This window comes from Apostichopus japonicus, chromosome 18 (assembly GCF_037975245.1).
Source record: "Apostichopus japonicus isolate 1M-3 chromosome 18, ASM3797524v1, whole genome shotgun sequence".
Taxonomy (NCBI): Eukaryota; Metazoa; Echinodermata; class Holothuroidea; order Aspidochirotida; family Stichopodidae; genus Apostichopus; species Apostichopus japonicus.
In genome coordinates, this window is record NC_092578.1 from 16,021,671 (window position 1) to 16,041,062 (window position 19,392).

At 39.6% G+C, this 19,392-nt stretch overlaps 1 protein-coding gene across 1 annotated transcript in view; it reads left to right on the forward strand.

Annotated features, from left to right (window-relative positions):
* LOC139958368 (ATP-binding cassette sub-family F member 2-like) overlaps positions 1 to 19,392 on the forward strand; it is a 22,018-nt gene continuing 2,626 nt past the window's right edge. The window contains exons 1-11 of the mRNA XM_071955380.1: positions 1 to 289; positions 6,877 to 7,006; positions 7,836 to 8,045; positions 8,785 to 8,973; positions 9,549 to 9,816; positions 10,656 to 10,758; positions 12,978 to 13,073; positions 14,405 to 14,524; positions 15,709 to 15,798; positions 16,927 to 17,100; positions 17,552 to 17,680. Of these exons, the coding sequence (XP_071811481.1) occupies positions 6,898 to 7,006; positions 7,836 to 8,045; positions 8,785 to 8,973; positions 9,549 to 9,816; positions 10,656 to 10,758; positions 12,978 to 13,073; positions 14,405 to 14,524; positions 15,709 to 15,798; positions 16,927 to 17,100; positions 17,552 to 17,680 (1,488 nt within the window). The 5' untranslated portion in view covers positions 1 to 289; positions 6,877 to 6,897. The remainder of the gene's footprint in view (positions 290 to 6,876; positions 7,007 to 7,835; positions 8,046 to 8,784; positions 8,974 to 9,548; positions 9,817 to 10,655; positions 10,759 to 12,977; positions 13,074 to 14,404; positions 14,525 to 15,708; positions 15,799 to 16,926; positions 17,101 to 17,551; positions 17,681 to 19,392) is intronic.

Genomic DNA, 19,392 nt, shown 5'->3' on the forward strand with positions numbered 1-19,392 from the left:
TATTTTGCCAATCTATATGAAAGCGTATTAAAGCAGTTTCAACAAAGAAATAGCACATAAACAAATCAATTGCATTTTGTCCTTATCTTTACTTGAAACAATTTTGCATGAAGAAATTTTTAAACGAAATTAATTTAAGCAGAACTTTCAGTCTAGAACAGCAGTGTTCTGTGTGTTGCCATCGATTTCTGTTCTGGTCTTTATAGTTTGTGAATCATATTCCGGCATTGAAGAATTAAGCAAGGCTGCACCACTGGAAAACAAAAATTAACTATTTTCGTCATCAAAGGTTAGTTGTAAAACTGTTCACAATATGGCGATTATTTTGCCTTAAGTCTTGAAATGTAGATCTGCGTCTGGAGTGATCTTTAGAGTATTTGAAGAGTAGAAAATTAAACATACCGGTAGTTGTAAACTACATGAAGGTAGTGTAAGTGCTATACTAACATGAACTTGTGTTAGAAGTCACACTTGAACTTAGGCTAGGCTAACAGGTCTATGCTATAGTATAGCCTTAGTCAGTGAAACCTTTCAGGCCTATCCAGTCATGTATTTCCTCAAAATGCTTCGACTCATTGACAAATGGAAATATTCAGACACTAGTACTTAGTCAGTGGTGGGCTGGCATTCTCAATCTCATAGCCTAATTTAACTTGTCTTCAGTTAAGAATTTTTTTCATCTTGCTGTCAGTATTGGCCTATTTAGGCCTGTTTTGAAACATGCTTCGGTACACAAGGAAAAGGGATTGGATGGCATGTGTGTGTACATTAATAACAATACATGTATGCATTTTTGTCTAGGCTAGCAAGGAATGTGCAGTTTCTAACTTAGGGAAACCCACGCTGGTAAAACGTTCTTGAAGTAGGTCTACGACCAGTAAAATTTTTGCTACCCAGCTTTCTGTACCTACTGTCAGAGAGATCGACAAAGTTTCATCTAAGTTCTAAGTTTTATAACAATCCAAACTAAACTAATTGATGGGATTATCTGGTCTCTGTCTAACTACTTTCACAATGCCATGGAGCTTTTACGGTTCGAAGATGTCGCTCTCTTTACATTTGAGAATACATGAGAATTCCCTACCAATTATAGGCTACTATACTGTTTGTGGTTGGACTGGGCCCAGTATTGGAGTGTACTGAACTGTACGTTCGCGCCGAAGTGAAAGACATGTAAACAACATTGATTTTTCGTACTTTTATTTTCTTTATAATCAAATCTTTTATTAAGTTGCTGCAAAAGAAAAAAAACCATAGACAGGAAAGGGGTCGTCATCCAACCGCAAATACATTTGTAGGCTAGGCTAGTGTCCATACGGTTCATGCTAGTGGTTGATAGTACAGTTAACGCTGGTTTTCTTACCACACATGGATGTTCATATACAAGTAAAACAAGTTTAGCACACTTTAATTTCTTTTACTTGATGAATGCTTGCAGTGTGGCTTGATATACAAGTTAGCACACTTTTATTTGTTTACTTGATGAATGCTTGCAGTTTGGTTGGAATGGTCTTTTAAGTATTCATGAGGAAGAGTGTACTGGCTGCTTCCATGTCCCTGTATTCTCTGGAGCACTGATGATACAAATAATAGCTCAGAATGGTATCCAACAATTATTGTGGGTGTTTTGTGGCCAAGGAAGTGCATTGGAGTTCTTGGTTTGTTTCATTGACTTCACAAAGACATGACTTTTTTCCTCTGAAATTTCCACTTTATACTGTACCAATGAACCACTCATTGTTGTACATTCCAGCGATGTAACGCTTGGTTGGTACTCTTTCGAGTCAGCCTGAGGTTGAATATTAGCAGAAATGGATTCTCTCTCCTCTGCATGGTCTCTAATGGGCACAATTTTGCAGTGGTTGGTCACTGGAGAGTCGCAGCTTCTCAATCTTTCCAACATCAATGGGTATAAAAATGTGATGAGATCGTATTCCTGCTATAGTTTATGATGGTGTCTGCACGTGACACACTGGTTGTATTGTTCTAGAATGTAGTGTCTACATGTGACACACAGGTGATATTGTTCAAAAGGTTTATACAAATGAGGTACCAGTGTTTGTATAGCATGAGGGGGAAAAAAAGGGGACTGGGTTAGGTTAAAGTAGCATTTTGCGTCCTTTTCTATGGTTTTTTTCAACCTCACTGATCCCTTGATGCCATAACAACATAGTTCTAGCTTATCTATTCAAATCAAACTTCATATGGTGGCATAAAAGTCGAAAAATTTACAACTTTTTACTTTGTATTTCTCGAAGATATTTTCCGTTGGGATCCCAATAAACCTCACCCATAATATGAATATTTAAAAGCGACGAACGTCATTGATCGATATGTAATACAACACCATGCTTGATTTGTGTAGATTGTCTATGGCAGTTGAACTAGGGAGTTGTTAGAGTACCAGCTTGCTGGTTGTAACAAGTTACCAACTCGACGTTTTTGAATCTATATTTAGCAACGGCTCAAAACTAAACCTGCATCTCTGATTGGTTGAGTTCAAACTAGTGGGTTGGGGGAACTGTATCTGTATGTGATTAATATGAAATGTGTAATTTGTCGGAGGACACTTTTCACATTATCTACAAATGTCCTTAATTACTCGCCAATTAACGCTTTTGACAGGAAAAAATGGGCTAATATCTTAGTTTGCTGTTTTGTGATTGATATATGTAAAAAACTTGATAGATTGTCCAAAAAATGAAAACGGTGACCAAATGCAAAATGCTGCTTTAAAGCCAGAGAGCAGTAAGACAGACACAAGTCTAAAAAGAAAAGTCCAGGTCAAAATTTCTTTTTGATATACTGTATCTTAAAAATGAACCTAATCTAAGCATTCTGGTGAAATTTGCATTCAATTCCTATGTTCTGTTTTTGAGATATTGACAGTTGAAGTTATCTGATATTCTACCAAAGTGAACTTGAAGCAAACAGGTGTGATGTCACAGTTGCACACTGACAAATAATGTTTTCTTTTTTTTCTGTATTTTTCAGTCTATTGATTTGACCTTAATTGGATAGGAATACTAGTTTGTCTAAAGGGGATGTGATGATTATAAAATACCAATACCTATGGTACATGAACATTATGGATGCATCCAATTGTGGAGTATAAAATTAGACATAAATTTTAAAGAAAAAAATAGCTTTAGTTATCATAGTGCAACAATGACGACAAACCCGTTTGCTCCAAGTTCACTTTTAGTATCAAAGGTGGCAACTTCAACTGTCAATATCTCAAAAAAGGTACATAGGAGTTGAATGCAAATTTCATAAGAATGCTTGGATTATGTTCCTCTTTAAAACATGATAAAGAAATTTTGACCTGGACTATTCTTTTAAGTACTGGCAGATTTAAATTGTAATGTGTGGTTTAATCCATGTTTCTCTACAAAAACTCTACAACAGTACTGTATACTACTGTATATAAGGCCTCATATTGTGTTGTGTATTATGGGAGATTTTGAGGCACTACAGGTATGAGGGACCAGCCTATTGGAGGGTTAACTGAAGTGATCATTTATTGCAGTGGAATACATGCATAATCAACCCATTTCTAAAAACAATAATAAAAACAATCTTTTTTGTAACTGCAAAAAATACATTTAATACACAAGCTTCAAACTTGAAATACACTGTATGATATTAACTTAGTGTAGGGAGTTGTTAAAAAATGTGCGAAAAACGTCTAATATTCAAATTGCCACCATACCATGAAGGAGTTGAGTGCCAAAGCTGAAATTTGATGTACAAGTAGATATAATATATATATTTAACTGGTGTAAATTTCAATAAATGTTTCAATTGATCGCGGGGTCAACCGGGGTCAAGAAGGGCGGGGTCTTTTTCACCTTTTTCTGGCTGGAGCCAACTTTGGCCCCATGCCATTTCTTAATTAATGCATTGGTGGGCTTATAATTGCTTATGGGTATAGACATGCAACCATAGTTAATACCCAAGGAATATAGGATTCATGTGACCTCTCATGTGGATACAGGGTGACCTTAAAAATCACAAAAATCATTTTTGACAGAATAAAGTGCCTACTTTGGGTGATCATAACCAGAAAAATAAAGGAGATACAGTTAAATTGAGTGCAGATTCATAAATTTTGGCAAGAAGTAAGATAGAATACCAAATTTGAGCTCTCTACCTGGTACAAAGACTGAATTATGAGCTTTCAAAGTCGGAAAATATCACAAAAGTCACTTTTTGCGAATCGCAAACGAGCAAAATGGCCACAACAACCAAATTTCAACGGGCCATATCTCGAAAACGACATGGAGTATGATTTTAATTTTTGGTATGTGTTCATATGGGACATACTCAATCATTCTGATGAAATTTCATCTAAATCTGAGAGGGTCACCTGGGGACCACTGGTTGATTTGACATGGAATGACCCGGTGGCGTTACCAACATTCCCATACATATTATAACACTGAATAAATTTGAAGTGACAATGTCGGCCCTGAGGTAAACATATATATATATATATATATAGTGTCTGTCATCAAACATAGCAGATTTGGGTTCCCCTGTTTGCATTGCAAAGAAAAGCCTTAACATTGTGTTGATTGTTGTATTATTTCGAAAAGGAAGTTCAAATGGATAAGATAAGATAAGATAAGATAAGATAAGATTCACTTTATTAAACCCACTTCGGGTAATTAAAGACCAACTATGGAGACATTTCGATGAACATAAAATCCCACCATTTTTCATGTATGTAATCCTTAACTGACTCCAATCACATTGCTGTAATTAACTTTACCAATTTCGGACGTTAAATAAGTGAAAAATGGGACGAAAAGTCAGCTTCTATTTCAGACATTCCTGAAACATTCCTAAGACATCAGGTGACCATGTGACGTCAACGTTTGTATACCTCACTCACAACTATACTTTTAGTGTGTAAAGTCGTATACTTGAGCTGCCAAAAACATCAACGATATTACTCCTTTTTCCTCAAAATGTCACAATTCTGTGTTGTTGGAGGTTGCAGTTAAACCTCATCCAACAAAAGCATCAGCTTTTTTAGATTTCCGAGTAAAAGAACCGACGTAAAACGCCGCAGACTTTGGATCAATTTTTTGAGATCCACGCGGAAAGATTTTTCAGCACCCGGAGTATCTCATGCCCATGAGTCCACATGCTTGACCCTGCTTCTGTGTATGCTGCAAATGTCTCATTGTGTGAAAATTATGTACTGTCGATAGCTGTGTCGGACCATGGTCGGACATAGCTAATGTGAAATTGACCGTAAACACGCCCTGGACGTCCTTACATGTAACATTATATCACGCAATTGACAGTAATATATTTACTGTAAGAGATGACCGTATATACCGTGCCAAGGGTATAGCATTGTTAGTACATGTACGGTAGTTAGTTACAACTCTCGCCGGCGTTGGCTCACAGCATGTGTAAATAGCCATGTTAGGATTTATCTATTTCATTTGTTGTATTCCAGTATCGTGAGTTCCTGATACATGTGTAATATTGTCCGTTCTGTTTATTCCGACATCTGCATGGTCCAAGGAGTTGAATAAAAACGGTAGTATGTAGCGATCGGACGTTTTATTTCGTTAGTGACTGTCTTGTGATTGTGGGATGTTAGTACTGGGCAAGGCCTGTTTCAACTAGACCTAACTCTATGGAATTACACAGACTCACGGTAGATTTTCGCCCAGGATTGAACAAGAAACGTGGATTAGGATATTCACTGCTAAATTTGTTTATTGACAGGATACTTTTTCTGTGTTTGTATACTTTTGGATATTAAAACGAGTAAGTACTATGTAAGTATATTGTACCGTACGGACCTATTGACGCTACGCTATGTAAAAGATGCCTCTATTTGAGTGGAAATTTTGCTAAGAAAATAAGCAATTTAACTAAAATTTCTGCTTATAATTGTCTTAAAACTTGTTGTTAACCTTCATGTGTTCTTGTTTTAAGCTAACAGCTTTTCAAACGCTCGAAATTGGAAATCAAAAACAGTACAATTGTTCGCTATCTGTGTACAAAAAGTGCCTATATCAGCGTTTGATTTTCGCGGTATACAAACAATGACGTCACACAGTGACCAGAGGCTCCTTTGGGTCAATCTCTGTTTTCAGACATTCCAGAGGTTCATGTCACGTGACTACCCAAAATGTCCATTTTCGTGGTCGTTTTTGATGGGTTATAGTAGGTTTTCGAAGATTATTTTTTACACATGTTGATTATGGGTATGTAAACTCCTAAATTAATGGAAAATCTCAAGAAAAAAAATTGCCTCCATATTTGGTCTTTAAATGCTCGTTGTACAGAATAAGATGGATATAACATTAAAATACAGCACATGGAAATTTTTAATGTTATATCCATCCATGGAGCTTAGATCTTGTAGTTTCTGGCAACAACATCTCGGGGCAACCAGTCTGTTTGCTTGGTGCATTTCTTGTCCTTTTGCAACCACAGTGTATAATGCCGCGACTCAGAGTGTACAGTTCAGTTCATTTAAGCCAAAGATTATTGTTCGGAGAGTTCTTACAAAAACTAGGCGATAGACTGCCATACAATAAAATACAAGTCTTAAAAAAAAGGCCAAACATAGGACCTTTTAATCTTGGCCTAAAAGGTAAGATGTTTTAAACATATTCTGTTTCTGCATTGGTATTTCCAAGCCAATCCTGCATAGTTTATACCAAGTTATAGTCATATATTATTGGTCATTTGGTGCTCCAAGGCTGAAATGGAATCTGAGCTATGTCGCAATGCGAGAATCTTCACTGAGGAAAACTCAACTGCGGTACGGACAGTTGTATGACCTTGCAAAGTGGAACTGCAGAATCAAGAGGGTCATTAATTGCATTTCTATTTGTCAAACAGGGATAAAATTATTCAGTTACCATGCCTAAGAAGAGGGTGTCACAAGCTAAGAGGAAGAACAGTGCCGCCAATGGCGTGAAGGAGAACGGAACAAAGTCCAAAACGAACGGCACCGTTCAGACCAATGGAGGTAAGTCTACAATCCATCTCAGGGAATGATTTATTTGACCAGTATTATTGCGTAGCAAAATGTAATGCATAGTGGTCAAATGCAATGCAACACCTGTCCAATTTTGATGGAAAGATGTTCCATCCTGTCGTACTTGTAAGAAAATGTGTTGTCTCAGTCACAGTACTTAGTCGAGTAATTTATTGCCATGATCTATAGCAGCAGTCCCCAAACTTTAAAGGCCCACGACCCAGTATCTTCTGTGAGGCCAGAGCCAAAAACCCACCAGGTTCCCACCCCGGGATTGCATGAAAAGCTAGCTCTTGACTAAGGAGTTGATGCACATTGTAAAATAACAGTCTCTGTCAGCCAAGCTCTGAAAATAAATTCTCAAAATAAAATAAAACTGTTAGCAAACTGCTTATCCGATAGAGAGCCTGTGTAATAGAACGTGTAAAAGTAAGTTGGCCTGACGTTGCGATCCTAGCAGGATCTTCTTCTCCAACGAAATATTTTTCCGCCCCATAGTTTAGGGTCCGTAGATCAACATTACAGCACAGTATGCAGTAAACTGCCAGTCTTTGGTTGGTACTTTCCGAAAGGCATACAGTAGTATAAAAATAAAATATTGGTTATTTGTAAGTATTTTAAAATGATCTGTTTAAATCTTTACCCGGTATCTTAAATGAAAAGTCGCCAACGCTTAATTCCTTTCTCCTTTCTGTTTGTAACTTTGTCAACCGCATCAATACAGTGTGATAATCCCTGAAGGTTTCTTCCCCCCTAGACCTAAGTTCTTCTCCCTCTCAAGTCACCTTTTTTTCCCCCATCCCATTTCCTCTCTGGGCAGTCAAAGAAGTCCTCAGTGCCTTCGATGCCCTGGAGCTGGAGGCAGCTAACGCTAGATCAGCCACCGGTGTACTGGCATCACACCCGAGCAGCTGCGATATCAAGATCATCAATTTCTCCATCACGTTTCACGGTGCGGAGCTCTTCTCCGACACAGAGATCGAGTTGAATTGCGGTCGTCGATACGGGCTGGTCGGCCTCAACGGATGTGGTGAGTGGTTACATTTTGGTTCCGATGATAATCGTAACCTTTGCATTCATCATGGCGTGCTTGTGGGTGCGTGTGTGTATGTGGGTGCATTTGTGACGCCAAGCTTGTAAGCACGATATCTCAAGAAGGGAAGGTCGGACCAAATTCATTTTTGATGTGTAGTAGAACCACATTGAGTACAAGAAGCCTATTATTTTTGGTGGAGGTTATTTGGAGTCACAAGGGGTCAAATTGTGAAAACGTTGTGAACATGATATCTCAAGAGGAAAGCTTGGGCAGACCTTATTTGATGTGTAAAAGTGCCACATTGAGTACAAGAACCGTATTATTTTTGGTGGAGGTTAAAGGTCATTTGGGGTCAAATTGTGAAAACCTTGTAAACATGGTGTTTCATTACATCATTGAAAATTAACTGATAAGTTTCTGGTTAAGTAGTACCTGTGTGAATCCCACCCCCTGGTAGAATATTTTAGTATATTTGAAAATAGCAATAGAAGTCAATTTTCTCCAGCAGAAGTCTGTGATCAAGTTTAACGTCAGTATCACTCAATGTTGATATTTGTAACAGTGGTCAACTTCATTCTGGTATGACCTTAGCTACCAAAGATGTCCTGAGGCAGGCTGTTAATGTCTTGACCATATATCGGAATGTCAGTTCTCATCCAACCTTGCCACCCGATTGTTTGATAAAACTTGTTGAACGCGACAAAAATAAGTATACATATGATTTTTCCAACAGGTAAATCGACCCTTCTCTCGGCACTTGGAAGACGTGAACTCGAAATACCTCGACACGTCGACATCTTCCACCTGACGAGAGAGATGGAAGCGAGCGACAAGACTGCCTTAGAGAGCGTAAAGGAAGTAGACCAGGAGAAGATGAGGTTAGAGAAAGAAGCTGAAGAATTAGCCCATGTGGAGGGGCCAGGTACGTCAAATGGAGGGGTATGCATAGGGGTTAACATTGAAGAGTGGATAAGCCCTATGTTAGGTAGGGGGGGCAAAGTTGGAGTATGGAAGGTGTCGATAAGAATTAGCCCATGTGGAGCGGCCAGGTGAGTACAATGGAGGAGTATGCATACATAGAGTGAAGCATTTTGAGTTGCCAGATGGGTTAACATTGAAGAGTGAATAAGCCCTATGTGAGGGGCCAGGTGAGAATATGGAAGTATGAGTAAGAATTAACCCTCATGAAGGGGTCTAGTTGAAGACATTTCATGTGTTAATGTTTCAAAATCATAAGAAACGGATCGTTTCCAAATGAAATCCCTAGTCATGTTAGGACTTGCTAACGTTTGCTAACGTTTTATTGCCATATTTTCCGATTGGATTTGTCTGTGAGTGTAATCTTTTACCGCCCGGCAAAGCCGTACAATCGGCCATCACTGTAAACAGGGATTTACCATATCATGTTTTATATTGTGGGGGGGGAGAGTGAAGAAGGATGGGCCTTCACCACATGTCAAAGGAGAATTTTTTCTTAATCAACTTTGCCTCTCACAGAGGCTGAAGAAAGGCTGATGGACATTTACGAGCGCCTTGACGACCTGGAGGCTGATACGGCCGAGATGCGAGCAGCCCGTATCCTGAACGGTTTGGGATTCAGCAAGGACATGATGCACACCAAGACCAAGGACTTCTCCGGCGGTTGGAGGATGCGAATCGCCCTAGCGAGGGCGCTCTACGTCAAGCCTCATCTACTGTTGCTGGACGAACCGACAAATCATCTCGATCTGGAAGCATGCGTGTGGTTGGAGGAAGAACTCAAAAAGTAAAAACTGACTCAATAAATTTTTTTTATTTTTTTAAATTTTTTTTTAACCCCCAACTAACTACGGTCAGTGCCACAGTACACATTCCAGTTTGAAAACACGAGTCCCGAAGTTGTCAGCTTCTCAAGGAATAATTAGGTGTTCAGATTCTGTGTAGCAATTCGAAGGCCCTAAACTTTGTCTCTCTCATAACATGCTATCGTTCCTTGTGTAAAAAAAATGGCTATAAAAATTGCCACCCTGGTATATGTGGCAACTTGCCTTCATTTTTGGCATAGCATTATGCTGTTGGATACAGTATAAATTATTCCCCTGCAACTGACCTTTTACAGTTCCCCTCAAGTTATGCTTTGATATTTCTTACCAAACTTCATGAAAAGGACACAAGTACAGTATAAACTTCTTTGATAAGATTTAGACATACAGATCTGAACCGGGTACAGAGGTTGTATTGGTAAAGAGGTGTGTCAAGGCCGCTTCTGTTAACGTTGATAGTTGACGCCTGTAGGTACTGAGTAAAAACTACCAGTAAAAGAGAAGGTATTTGAGTGGATTTTGCTCTGCTGAGAGTTGTTACCATGACAACACACACAGACCTGTTTCTGAAATTTGGATGAAAGGGCCAACTGATGAAGTATGCAGGCAAAGCCTTTTCTTGATACCAATCTGGCAAAAAATGGAACCAGAATGTTCTGTAGACACAAGTGATTGGGAGAACGGGAGGGTGGGGGGAAGAGGGGAGGATAGGGGATGCAGTGGTAGTTACTATTAGACAAACAGGGTTCTTGTCCACTTCATTGCCTATATCGTGAAACTCTATATTTTGTTTTCTCTGCAGCTATAAAAGAATTCTGGTCCTAGTGTCGCACTCGCAAGACTTTTTGAATGGCGTCTGCACAAACATCATACACGTCAACAAAAACCAGTTGAAATTTTATGGGGTGAGTGCATCGATCATCTTTTTAATCGACCTCTCGATTTTTCCAAAAAAAATTTACGGAGACTGCGAAATTGTTGTTTCTATTATCTGTGGTTTTTATTTAATCTTCTATTTTTTTGGCAAACTAGAGTGGAAATGTACAAATGTTAAAATGGAGATTGTATAATAGGCAGTTTAGAACAATAATTGAAAATCCCCATTTCCACCCCCCCCAATCTTCCTCTCTACAAAGTGCTTGCCTCGTTGTTCACCCAAAGATTCCTGTGTTGCATCACCTGAACGAAACTGGCATAGTTATGCCTTCTGGAGATCCCCATGTAAAGATTTCAGGACCGTGACGCAAGAGCCGAGATTACTTCATTGACGTCATGGCGTTATTTTTGTAGTGTTCCGGGACTCTTGTTTAAGTCGTCAAGTTAAGAACCTGATAACTCAAGTATTAGCGTCGGTGGACTTTGTGAAATAGGTAAAATCCCTGTTACCCGTTGGGGATTGTCTTTTCCTCGGGGTAGATCAAAGGTTATGTTCACTCCCACTAAGTAAGTAAAGGTCACAAGATTGATATCTCAGAAATAATCCCGTTTATTCTGTTTCTTGAAAGAGAACATAATGATTGGAATTTTAAAATGATATGAGAATTAATTATGTTTACTCTTTCCTGTATACTTTGAACTGGTGGTATTACAAGCCTAAGATTGGTCATTAAAGGGCTACTCTGGTGGCAGGCAATAATGTGTGTTGGAAGAAGAAACTATTCTATAAGTGCTGTTAGTTGAAAACCCCATCTTAATATCTTGTACCCTAGGTCTACACAAGTTTGTTTGATTGTAAAAATTGTTTTCACTCGATAAAACATTCCCTACTTCGGGTGGTGGATGATAGTGGATGGTCTATTATGTCATCAAGGCAGAGGTTCTCCCAAAAAGTTTGGCTTATAAAGCAGTTTGGTTACCGATTTTGTCCTCAGTTTGGTTACCGATTTTGTCCTCGGATTTTGTCCTCGGCATTTGAGTTATGTCAGTTTAGTTTTTATCGACGTCCCCTTCGATTAAATTTCACGGAGATGGGGTATCCTCAGCTGGAAAGGGATGTGTACATTCTATAAACAAACAAAAAACAAAAAAACAAACACAAAATAAGACGTTTTCAACTCTATGACCGTAATGACATCACTAATTCTGCTGTTGCCACATGCTCAAACATGTCCCCAATGTGTAAAACTTTTTGTATCTCCATACCAAATGCAACTAGGGTGTGTGGTTTTGAGCTAAACAATTTTTTGTTAGGAGAGTTTTTCGATAGTTCTACTAAGCAATGAACTTCAGCGTATCCCTTTAAACATACTTTGAACATGAACCTGATTCCATACATTATTGCAACAGTTGATTGTTTAGTCATCTCTTGAAATAACATTGTTACATTTATCAAACCAAACGTAACCTATAGTATAGACCTACCATACTTTAAAGAGACAGATTGCACAAGACTAGCATTGCACGTTGCATAATTTGTATCTATTTATATATCGGTGACGACGTAAATCAATGGGAGTCTAATGACCGGCTAATTATCTTAAGCAGATAAGAGATACTGCGTGGGCGTTTCCGCTGGTAAATGTACCGTAATTAAAACTGTTGGGAAGTGGTGGAATCCCGTTAATATGAAACACACCCTGTTTACTCTACCTACTAGAATTGAAACAAGTAAAATTGTGTGTCTGAAATTTTTTTTTTGGAGGGACGAGGATGAAACACCCTCCTCTCCTCTATGGCTCCTCGTCGTATGAATCAGATAGATTAGATGTTTTTTAACTGATCACAGAGAATTACGCTCTCATTCAAGCTGCCTTGCTCCCGGCAGAAAAGACGATCAGTCTTAATGTCTGAAGAGCAAACTTTCAAATTTAAAGTTGGTCGTGGTATCAGAGTAATGTCTAATGCACTTTCCGATACATATTCTCACTTCCTTACTTAATCCCCCCCCACCCCCCCCTCCTTCTTTCTTGATGTAACCTATAGTCTTGGACTTTTTTACTGAGAGAATACAATTTTTGTTGTGTACTATCGACACTGTTGGGTCTTCGTTTGATTTGTAATAAGAGGTAAACGATATGGCCATTTATTCTGGTCTCGGGATGCTCTCCTTCGGGTGAAGTGGCCGGAAGATCTGTAATTTGAGATATATTCCTCTTGACTTAATTGTCTGCTTGATTTCTTTCAGGGTAATTACGACAGTTACGTCAAGACGAGATCCGAGTTAGAGGAGAATCAGATGAAGAGGTATCAGTGGGAGCAAGATCAAATTACACACATGAAGGTGAGTGGGGGATCTGGTACACAACACACATGTAGGTGAGTGGGGGATCTGGTACACCACACACATGTAGGTGAATGGGGATCAGGTACACCACACACATGTAGGTGAATGGCGGATCAGGTACACCACACACATGTAGGTGAATGGGGATCAGGTACACCACACACATGTAGGTGAGTGGGGATCAGATACACCACACACCTGAAGGTGAGAAGGTAGCAGTGGGAGCAAGATCAAATTACACACATGAAGGTGAAGAGGGATCAGGTACACCACACACATGTAGGTGAATGGCGGATCAGGTACACCACACACATGTAGGTGAGTGGGGAATCTGATGCATCACACATGTACGTGAGTGGTGGATCAGGTATGTGTGTATGTATGTATTTTAGATCCTCCTGCAAGCGGGAACTCGCGAAGAAGCCACCATTGGCTTATCAAAGCCGCAAGCTGACCGAAGTCAGTCTCTTAGATTCATATTTGACGTCCATGATTATGAATTGTCAATTGTCAACAACTCTGTAACTGGACGACATACATTAATCTTGGAGTGCCTCGAACTCGGTACCTTATGATTGAAAGGCACCCGCGTTATCTCATGAGCTAACACTCCTTGGTGTAGGTACACCACACATATAGGTGAGTGGGGGATGTCATGCATCACACATGTATGTGAGTGGGGAATCAGGTACATCACACATGTAGGTGAGTGGGGGATCTGATGCATTACACATGTACGTGAGTGGTGGATCAGGTACACCACACATGAAGGTGAATGGTGGATCGTATGCAACACACATTTAGATGGTGAATGTTAGAGGTGAATGTTAGATGATGCACGTCACGCATTAGGCCGATTGGTGGATCATATGTTTCATGTGAATATATCAAATATCAGATGTATCACACATGAAGATAAGGGTCGGATCAGATGAAAGTAATGTGTTGGATCAGGTGTATCACATATAAAGGTGAAATGGTGGATCAATAGATGTCACATAGTGTTGAATGACATACATGGATCACACATGAACATAATTAGTGGAACAGATATGCACACATTGAAGGTGGAGGATCAAATATCACACATTATCCACTGGATCAGATATCACACACCAATGCAAGTTAATTTGAGTGGTGTATGAGCACTAGATGTATTCAAAAATGCATGCCAATAGTGGATCAGATGTTGCATTCGAAGAAATCTCTGGATAAATATATCATGAAGATAATTGCTACAATGATACATGACGTTAGGTGTAATTGTCGAGAATCTTTTTCCACGAGGTATCTGGTCCTCATGTATTTCTCCCAATTGTATCACACAGACCTACATAGCCAGGTTTGGTCACGGCAGTGCCAAATTAGCCAGGCAGGCCCAGAGTAAAGAGAAGACTCTCGGCAAGATGGTCGCAGGAGGACTCACCGAGAAGGTCGAGTCAGACAAGGTGAGCGACGAAGTTTTTCTCGAATCTCTTCCCTTCTATTTTCTTTTTCATTTTTCGTGTTTCCTTTTTGCACAGAATATATGGCAATACCACTAGGGTAGATTGCGGAAACTTGACGTAAGTTAAATCCATTTAACCCTTGTCGAATAACAGAAGTAGATAAGAGACGATCTCATAGTAAGAAGGTCGGTAGAATATACTCAAGAATTCTCTACCCGAGGAATCTTTTCGAGAGAGAGAGAACCGTCCATAGTTTACAGACACACTGCCAGTTATAAACTTGTTTACAGTAGTTTTTTTTGCGTTTTTTTTTTCATGATCCAGTAGATGGTTTCAGGATCATCATATGGCTGTGTCCTGAATGATGTCAGTGGTGTTGTTGTCAGGAATTGATAGACCTCGTTGTATAACGGTTGTGTTGGGTTGTTTCTGAGTGAATGTGGGATAGAAATGCAGTGGCGTAGCTAGGGGGGGGTCAAAGGAGGGCACGTGCCCCGGGCACTGGGCTTAGGGGGCACTGAAATGGGAGAATGAGAGTAATAAAAATAAGCACTTTATAGAAAAACATGACGAAATTGATGTATGTCGTCAGGCATAAATATTTTCCAGTTACTAATAAGAATCTGAACTGACTGTAGTTGTTTTCATTAGCAAATTTATAGATTGTGATTTCTTTTCAGTCCATTTCGACCGTTTTCTCTTTTTTTTATTCTGTTCTGTATTCTGTAATGACTACATGTCACGGAAATTTCGGATATTTCAGTATACAGTTCCAAGGCAGTAGATTTCGAAAGGTGGAAATATCATAGGCGTAGGAGCACAATTTGATTTGGGGGGGGGGGGGCTGTAACGACTTGCCCAAAAAATATAACCAAAAATTTTCGCACGCAATTTATTTTTCTTTCAGTAGTGGGGGGGGGATGGGGCGTAACTTTCTACTCTTGCCCCCGTGCGCCAAAACCTCTACCTACGCCACTGTAGAAATAATATTCAGGCTTCTTTAATTTCTTTTTTTTTCTGCGACATTATGAACTTTTCATTATGACATTGTAGCGAAAGTTTATGTTTTAAGGAACTAAAGGTCTAAATTTTGATTGATTTAAATTGTCCCCATTTATGTGTTTGTGGTATAATAATTCCAGTGGCAAGTCAATGTATTTATGGTTTTGCCATATTTCTTGCAGACCATTTCCTTTTACTTCCCTGACTGTGGGACGGTTCCCCCTCCGGTTATCATGGTACAGAATGTCAGCTTCAAGTACGCAGACGACAAGGTGAGTCATTCTTATACCCACCCGGGGGAGGGGGGAGCGGGGTGGAACCTTTGGATTACCTTAATTAAAGAGATATTCCGGTGGCAAAAGATTTACCACTAAAATGTCCCAAAAACTTAAAGAAATGTGCATCACCGATAGTTGAAAGCCCAAATCTTTATCGCCTTATCCCTAATTCACGATATTGTTGATAAAAGAGGAATCTATTTTGACTGGTTAAATCCTTCCTCTTACTCCAGGTGGTCTTCAAAAGATTGAATTTTTCCTTAATAATTTTTTTGATAATTTATCCTTGCAGTGTGGTCCATTTGAAGTGTTAACCTACCTGGCAATGTTCCTCTTTTTTTTACTTTTTTTTTATATAATTTTATCAGGATGCAAACTTCTTTTATTTTTTTGGGGGGGGGGGCAGGAGAATTATTATTTTCTGTCATCAATATATTAGTTCAAATATTGGATAATATAAATATCATATAAAATATATTAATAATATTATTAAATTTATATAACATATATATAATATATAATGTCCAGCAACTTTGTGAAACGATCAGCTTCATCCACGAGAATATACCTGAGGAATATAGCTGAGGATAAATTTGAGAATTTACATAATATATATATATATTATTAAAAATTCAAATTTTTTAGTTATCCCGTCTATAATCCATTAGTAACATCTCGTGAATTTCCTTGTCAGTCTTTCCTTCTATGAAATAAACGAATGAAAAAAGCGAATGAGGAAATCTAGCCTAACCATCTGTTTATTCTCTGAAGTTGTGATGCAGTTATAAGACATCCATGGAATACTATCATTATTGCTGTTATCTTTGACCACATTGTAGCCTAACACCACACTAAGTCAATGGGAAAATTTTGCCTAACCATGGGTTTGCCAAAAAAAAAAATAACACTTTGGGTAGGATTCGGGTAATAAATAAGGAACCGGGTAGTATCGCGTCGGGTGGGTACCCGGATACTCCGTGCAGACACTAGTCATCTCAGAGAAGGTGGCTTGGTGCAGCAGGGGAAAAGTATGTAAGCATTTGTCTTTGAGATTCAACTTGCTTCTTAATTTTTTTTTTTGAACTTTGTTTTTATTATTATTATTTTTGTTTGTATTCGCAGCCTCTTATATACAAAAATATAGAATTTGGTTTGGACTTGGACAGCAGGGTAGCTCTAGTAGGACCTAATGGGGCCGGTAAATCAACTCTCTTAAAGCTCATAGTCGGCGAACTGGTACCCACGGACGGTCTTATACGAAAGGACTCTCATCTTAGGATAGGAAGGTACCACCAGGTAAGCAGGAAGACTTCAGACTGGTGTAGTGTCAGTGTGTTTATATCCTATAAGTAGGGTTCAATACAGACATCAGGGGGGTGAGAGGTGGTGGGTGGGTGTGAGAGAGGGGTGGGGGCAACTGAAGGTCACATTTCTACTTCCTCCATAATCCTTTAAGTTCGTATTACAAGTTACAGGCATAGACCTGATGTTATTTTATGTTCATCAAAATTCGCTCCCTGTTGTGAAGTTGATATTTAGCATGATAAGGTTTCCTGAAATCATGTGACTATTATTTTTAGCAATGTATGATTCCCAAAACTTTCTGTTCATTAGCTAGTCGTTTATGATTCCAGTCCATTCGTGCAGTGCCTTTTTATTATTGAAGTAGTCCTTAACGGACGAAGCTTGAGTTGGTTCAAAGTTTAACTTTTAAAGCTCTTTTAATTTGATTTTAATTTTTCTTCAGCATCTGCAAGATTTGTTGGATTTAGATATGTCAGCTCTGAATTGGATGATGAAATGTTTCCCAAACATCAAAGAAATTGAAGAAATGAGGAGGATAATTGGCAGATACGGACTGACGGGTAAACAACAGGTGAGTGTAGGGCCTGATTCTTGGCTGTGAGGGGTAAATGAGGGGTGTCTCTAAGCTCATGGTGTGGGCTATAGGTAGATATGGACTGACGGGTAAACAACAGGTGAGCGTAGGGCCTGAGTCTTGGCCGTGAGGTGTGTATAAGGGGTATCTCTAAGCTCATGGTGTGGGCTATATGTAGATATGGACTGACGGGTAAACAACAGGTGAGTGTAGGGCCTGATTCTTGGCCGTGAGGGGTAAATGAGGGGTGTCTCTAAGCTCATGGTGTGGGCTATAGGTAGATACGGACTGACGGGTAAACAACAGGTGAGTGTAGGGCCTGAGTCTTGGCCGTGAGGGGTAAATGAGGGGTGTCTCTAAGCTCATGGTGTGGGCTATAGGTAGATACGGACTGACGGGTAAACAACAGGTGAGTGTAGGGCCTGAGTCATGGGTGTGAGGAGTAAATGAGGGGTGTCTCTAAGCTCATGGTGTGGGCTATAGGTAGATACGGACTGACGGGTAAACAACAGGTGAGTGTAGGGCCTGAGTCTTGGCCGTGAGGGGTAAATGAGGGGTGTCTCTAAGCTCATGGTATGGGCTATAGGTAGATACAGACTGACGGGTAAACAACAGGTGAGTGTAGGGCCTGAGTCATGGGTGTGAGGAGTAAATGAGGGGTGTCTCTAAGCTCATGGTGTGGGCTATAGGTAGATACGGACTGACGGGTAAACAACGGGTGAGTGTAGGGCCTGAGTCTTGGCCGTGAGGGGTAAATGAGGGGTGTCTCTAAGCTCATGGTGTGGGCTATAGGTAGATACGGACTGACGGGTAAACAACAGGTGAGTGTAGGGCCTGAGTCTTGGCCGTGAGGGGTAAATGAGGGGTGTCTCTAAGCTCATGGTGTGGGCTATAGGTAGATACAGACTGACGGGTAAACAACAGGTGAGTGTAGGGCCTGAGTCTTGGCCGTGAGGGGTAAATGAGGGGTATCTCTAAGCTCATGGTGTGGGCTATAGGTAGATATGGACTGACGGGTAAACAACAGGTGAGTGTAGGGCCTGAGTCATGGGTGTGAGGAGTAAATGAAGGAAATCTCTAAGTTCATGGTGTGGGCTATAGGTAGATACGGACTGACGGGTAAACAACAGGTGAGTGTAGGGCCTGAGTCTTGGCTGTGAGGGGTAAATGAGGGGTATCTCTAAGCTCATGGTGTGGGCTATAGGTAGATATGGACTGACGGGTAAACAACAGGTGAGCGTAGGGCCTGAGTCTTGGCTGTGAGGGGTAAATGAGGGGTGTCTCTACATTGGATATGTGCATTATATGCAGTTACATACTGAAAGGTAAACAGCAGTTGTGTGCAGGGAGGGCCTGAAAAATCTTGGGTGTTAGGGGTCAGTCAATGGTATTTATGGATTGGATATTACAGACAGTATAGAACTCATTGCTCAATGATGATATTCACACTGGAATAATGCAGAATCAAAATCACAGAAATTAAGTTAAAAAGAGAGCCTTTTTTATTTAACAACATTCATTAATTTGCTTTAAATACAAACTAGTACTATCTCCTTCAAGCCAATTATAATGTTATCAGATATGCTATTTTGACTAAATATGCTAGAGACAAAGAATTAGAAATAGCCGTGGCTGTGAAGCTTTCACCTTATTTTTTCTACTGCAACTCTCTCAAAAGCATTGAGCTTACACTGAGTTATTATAGTCAT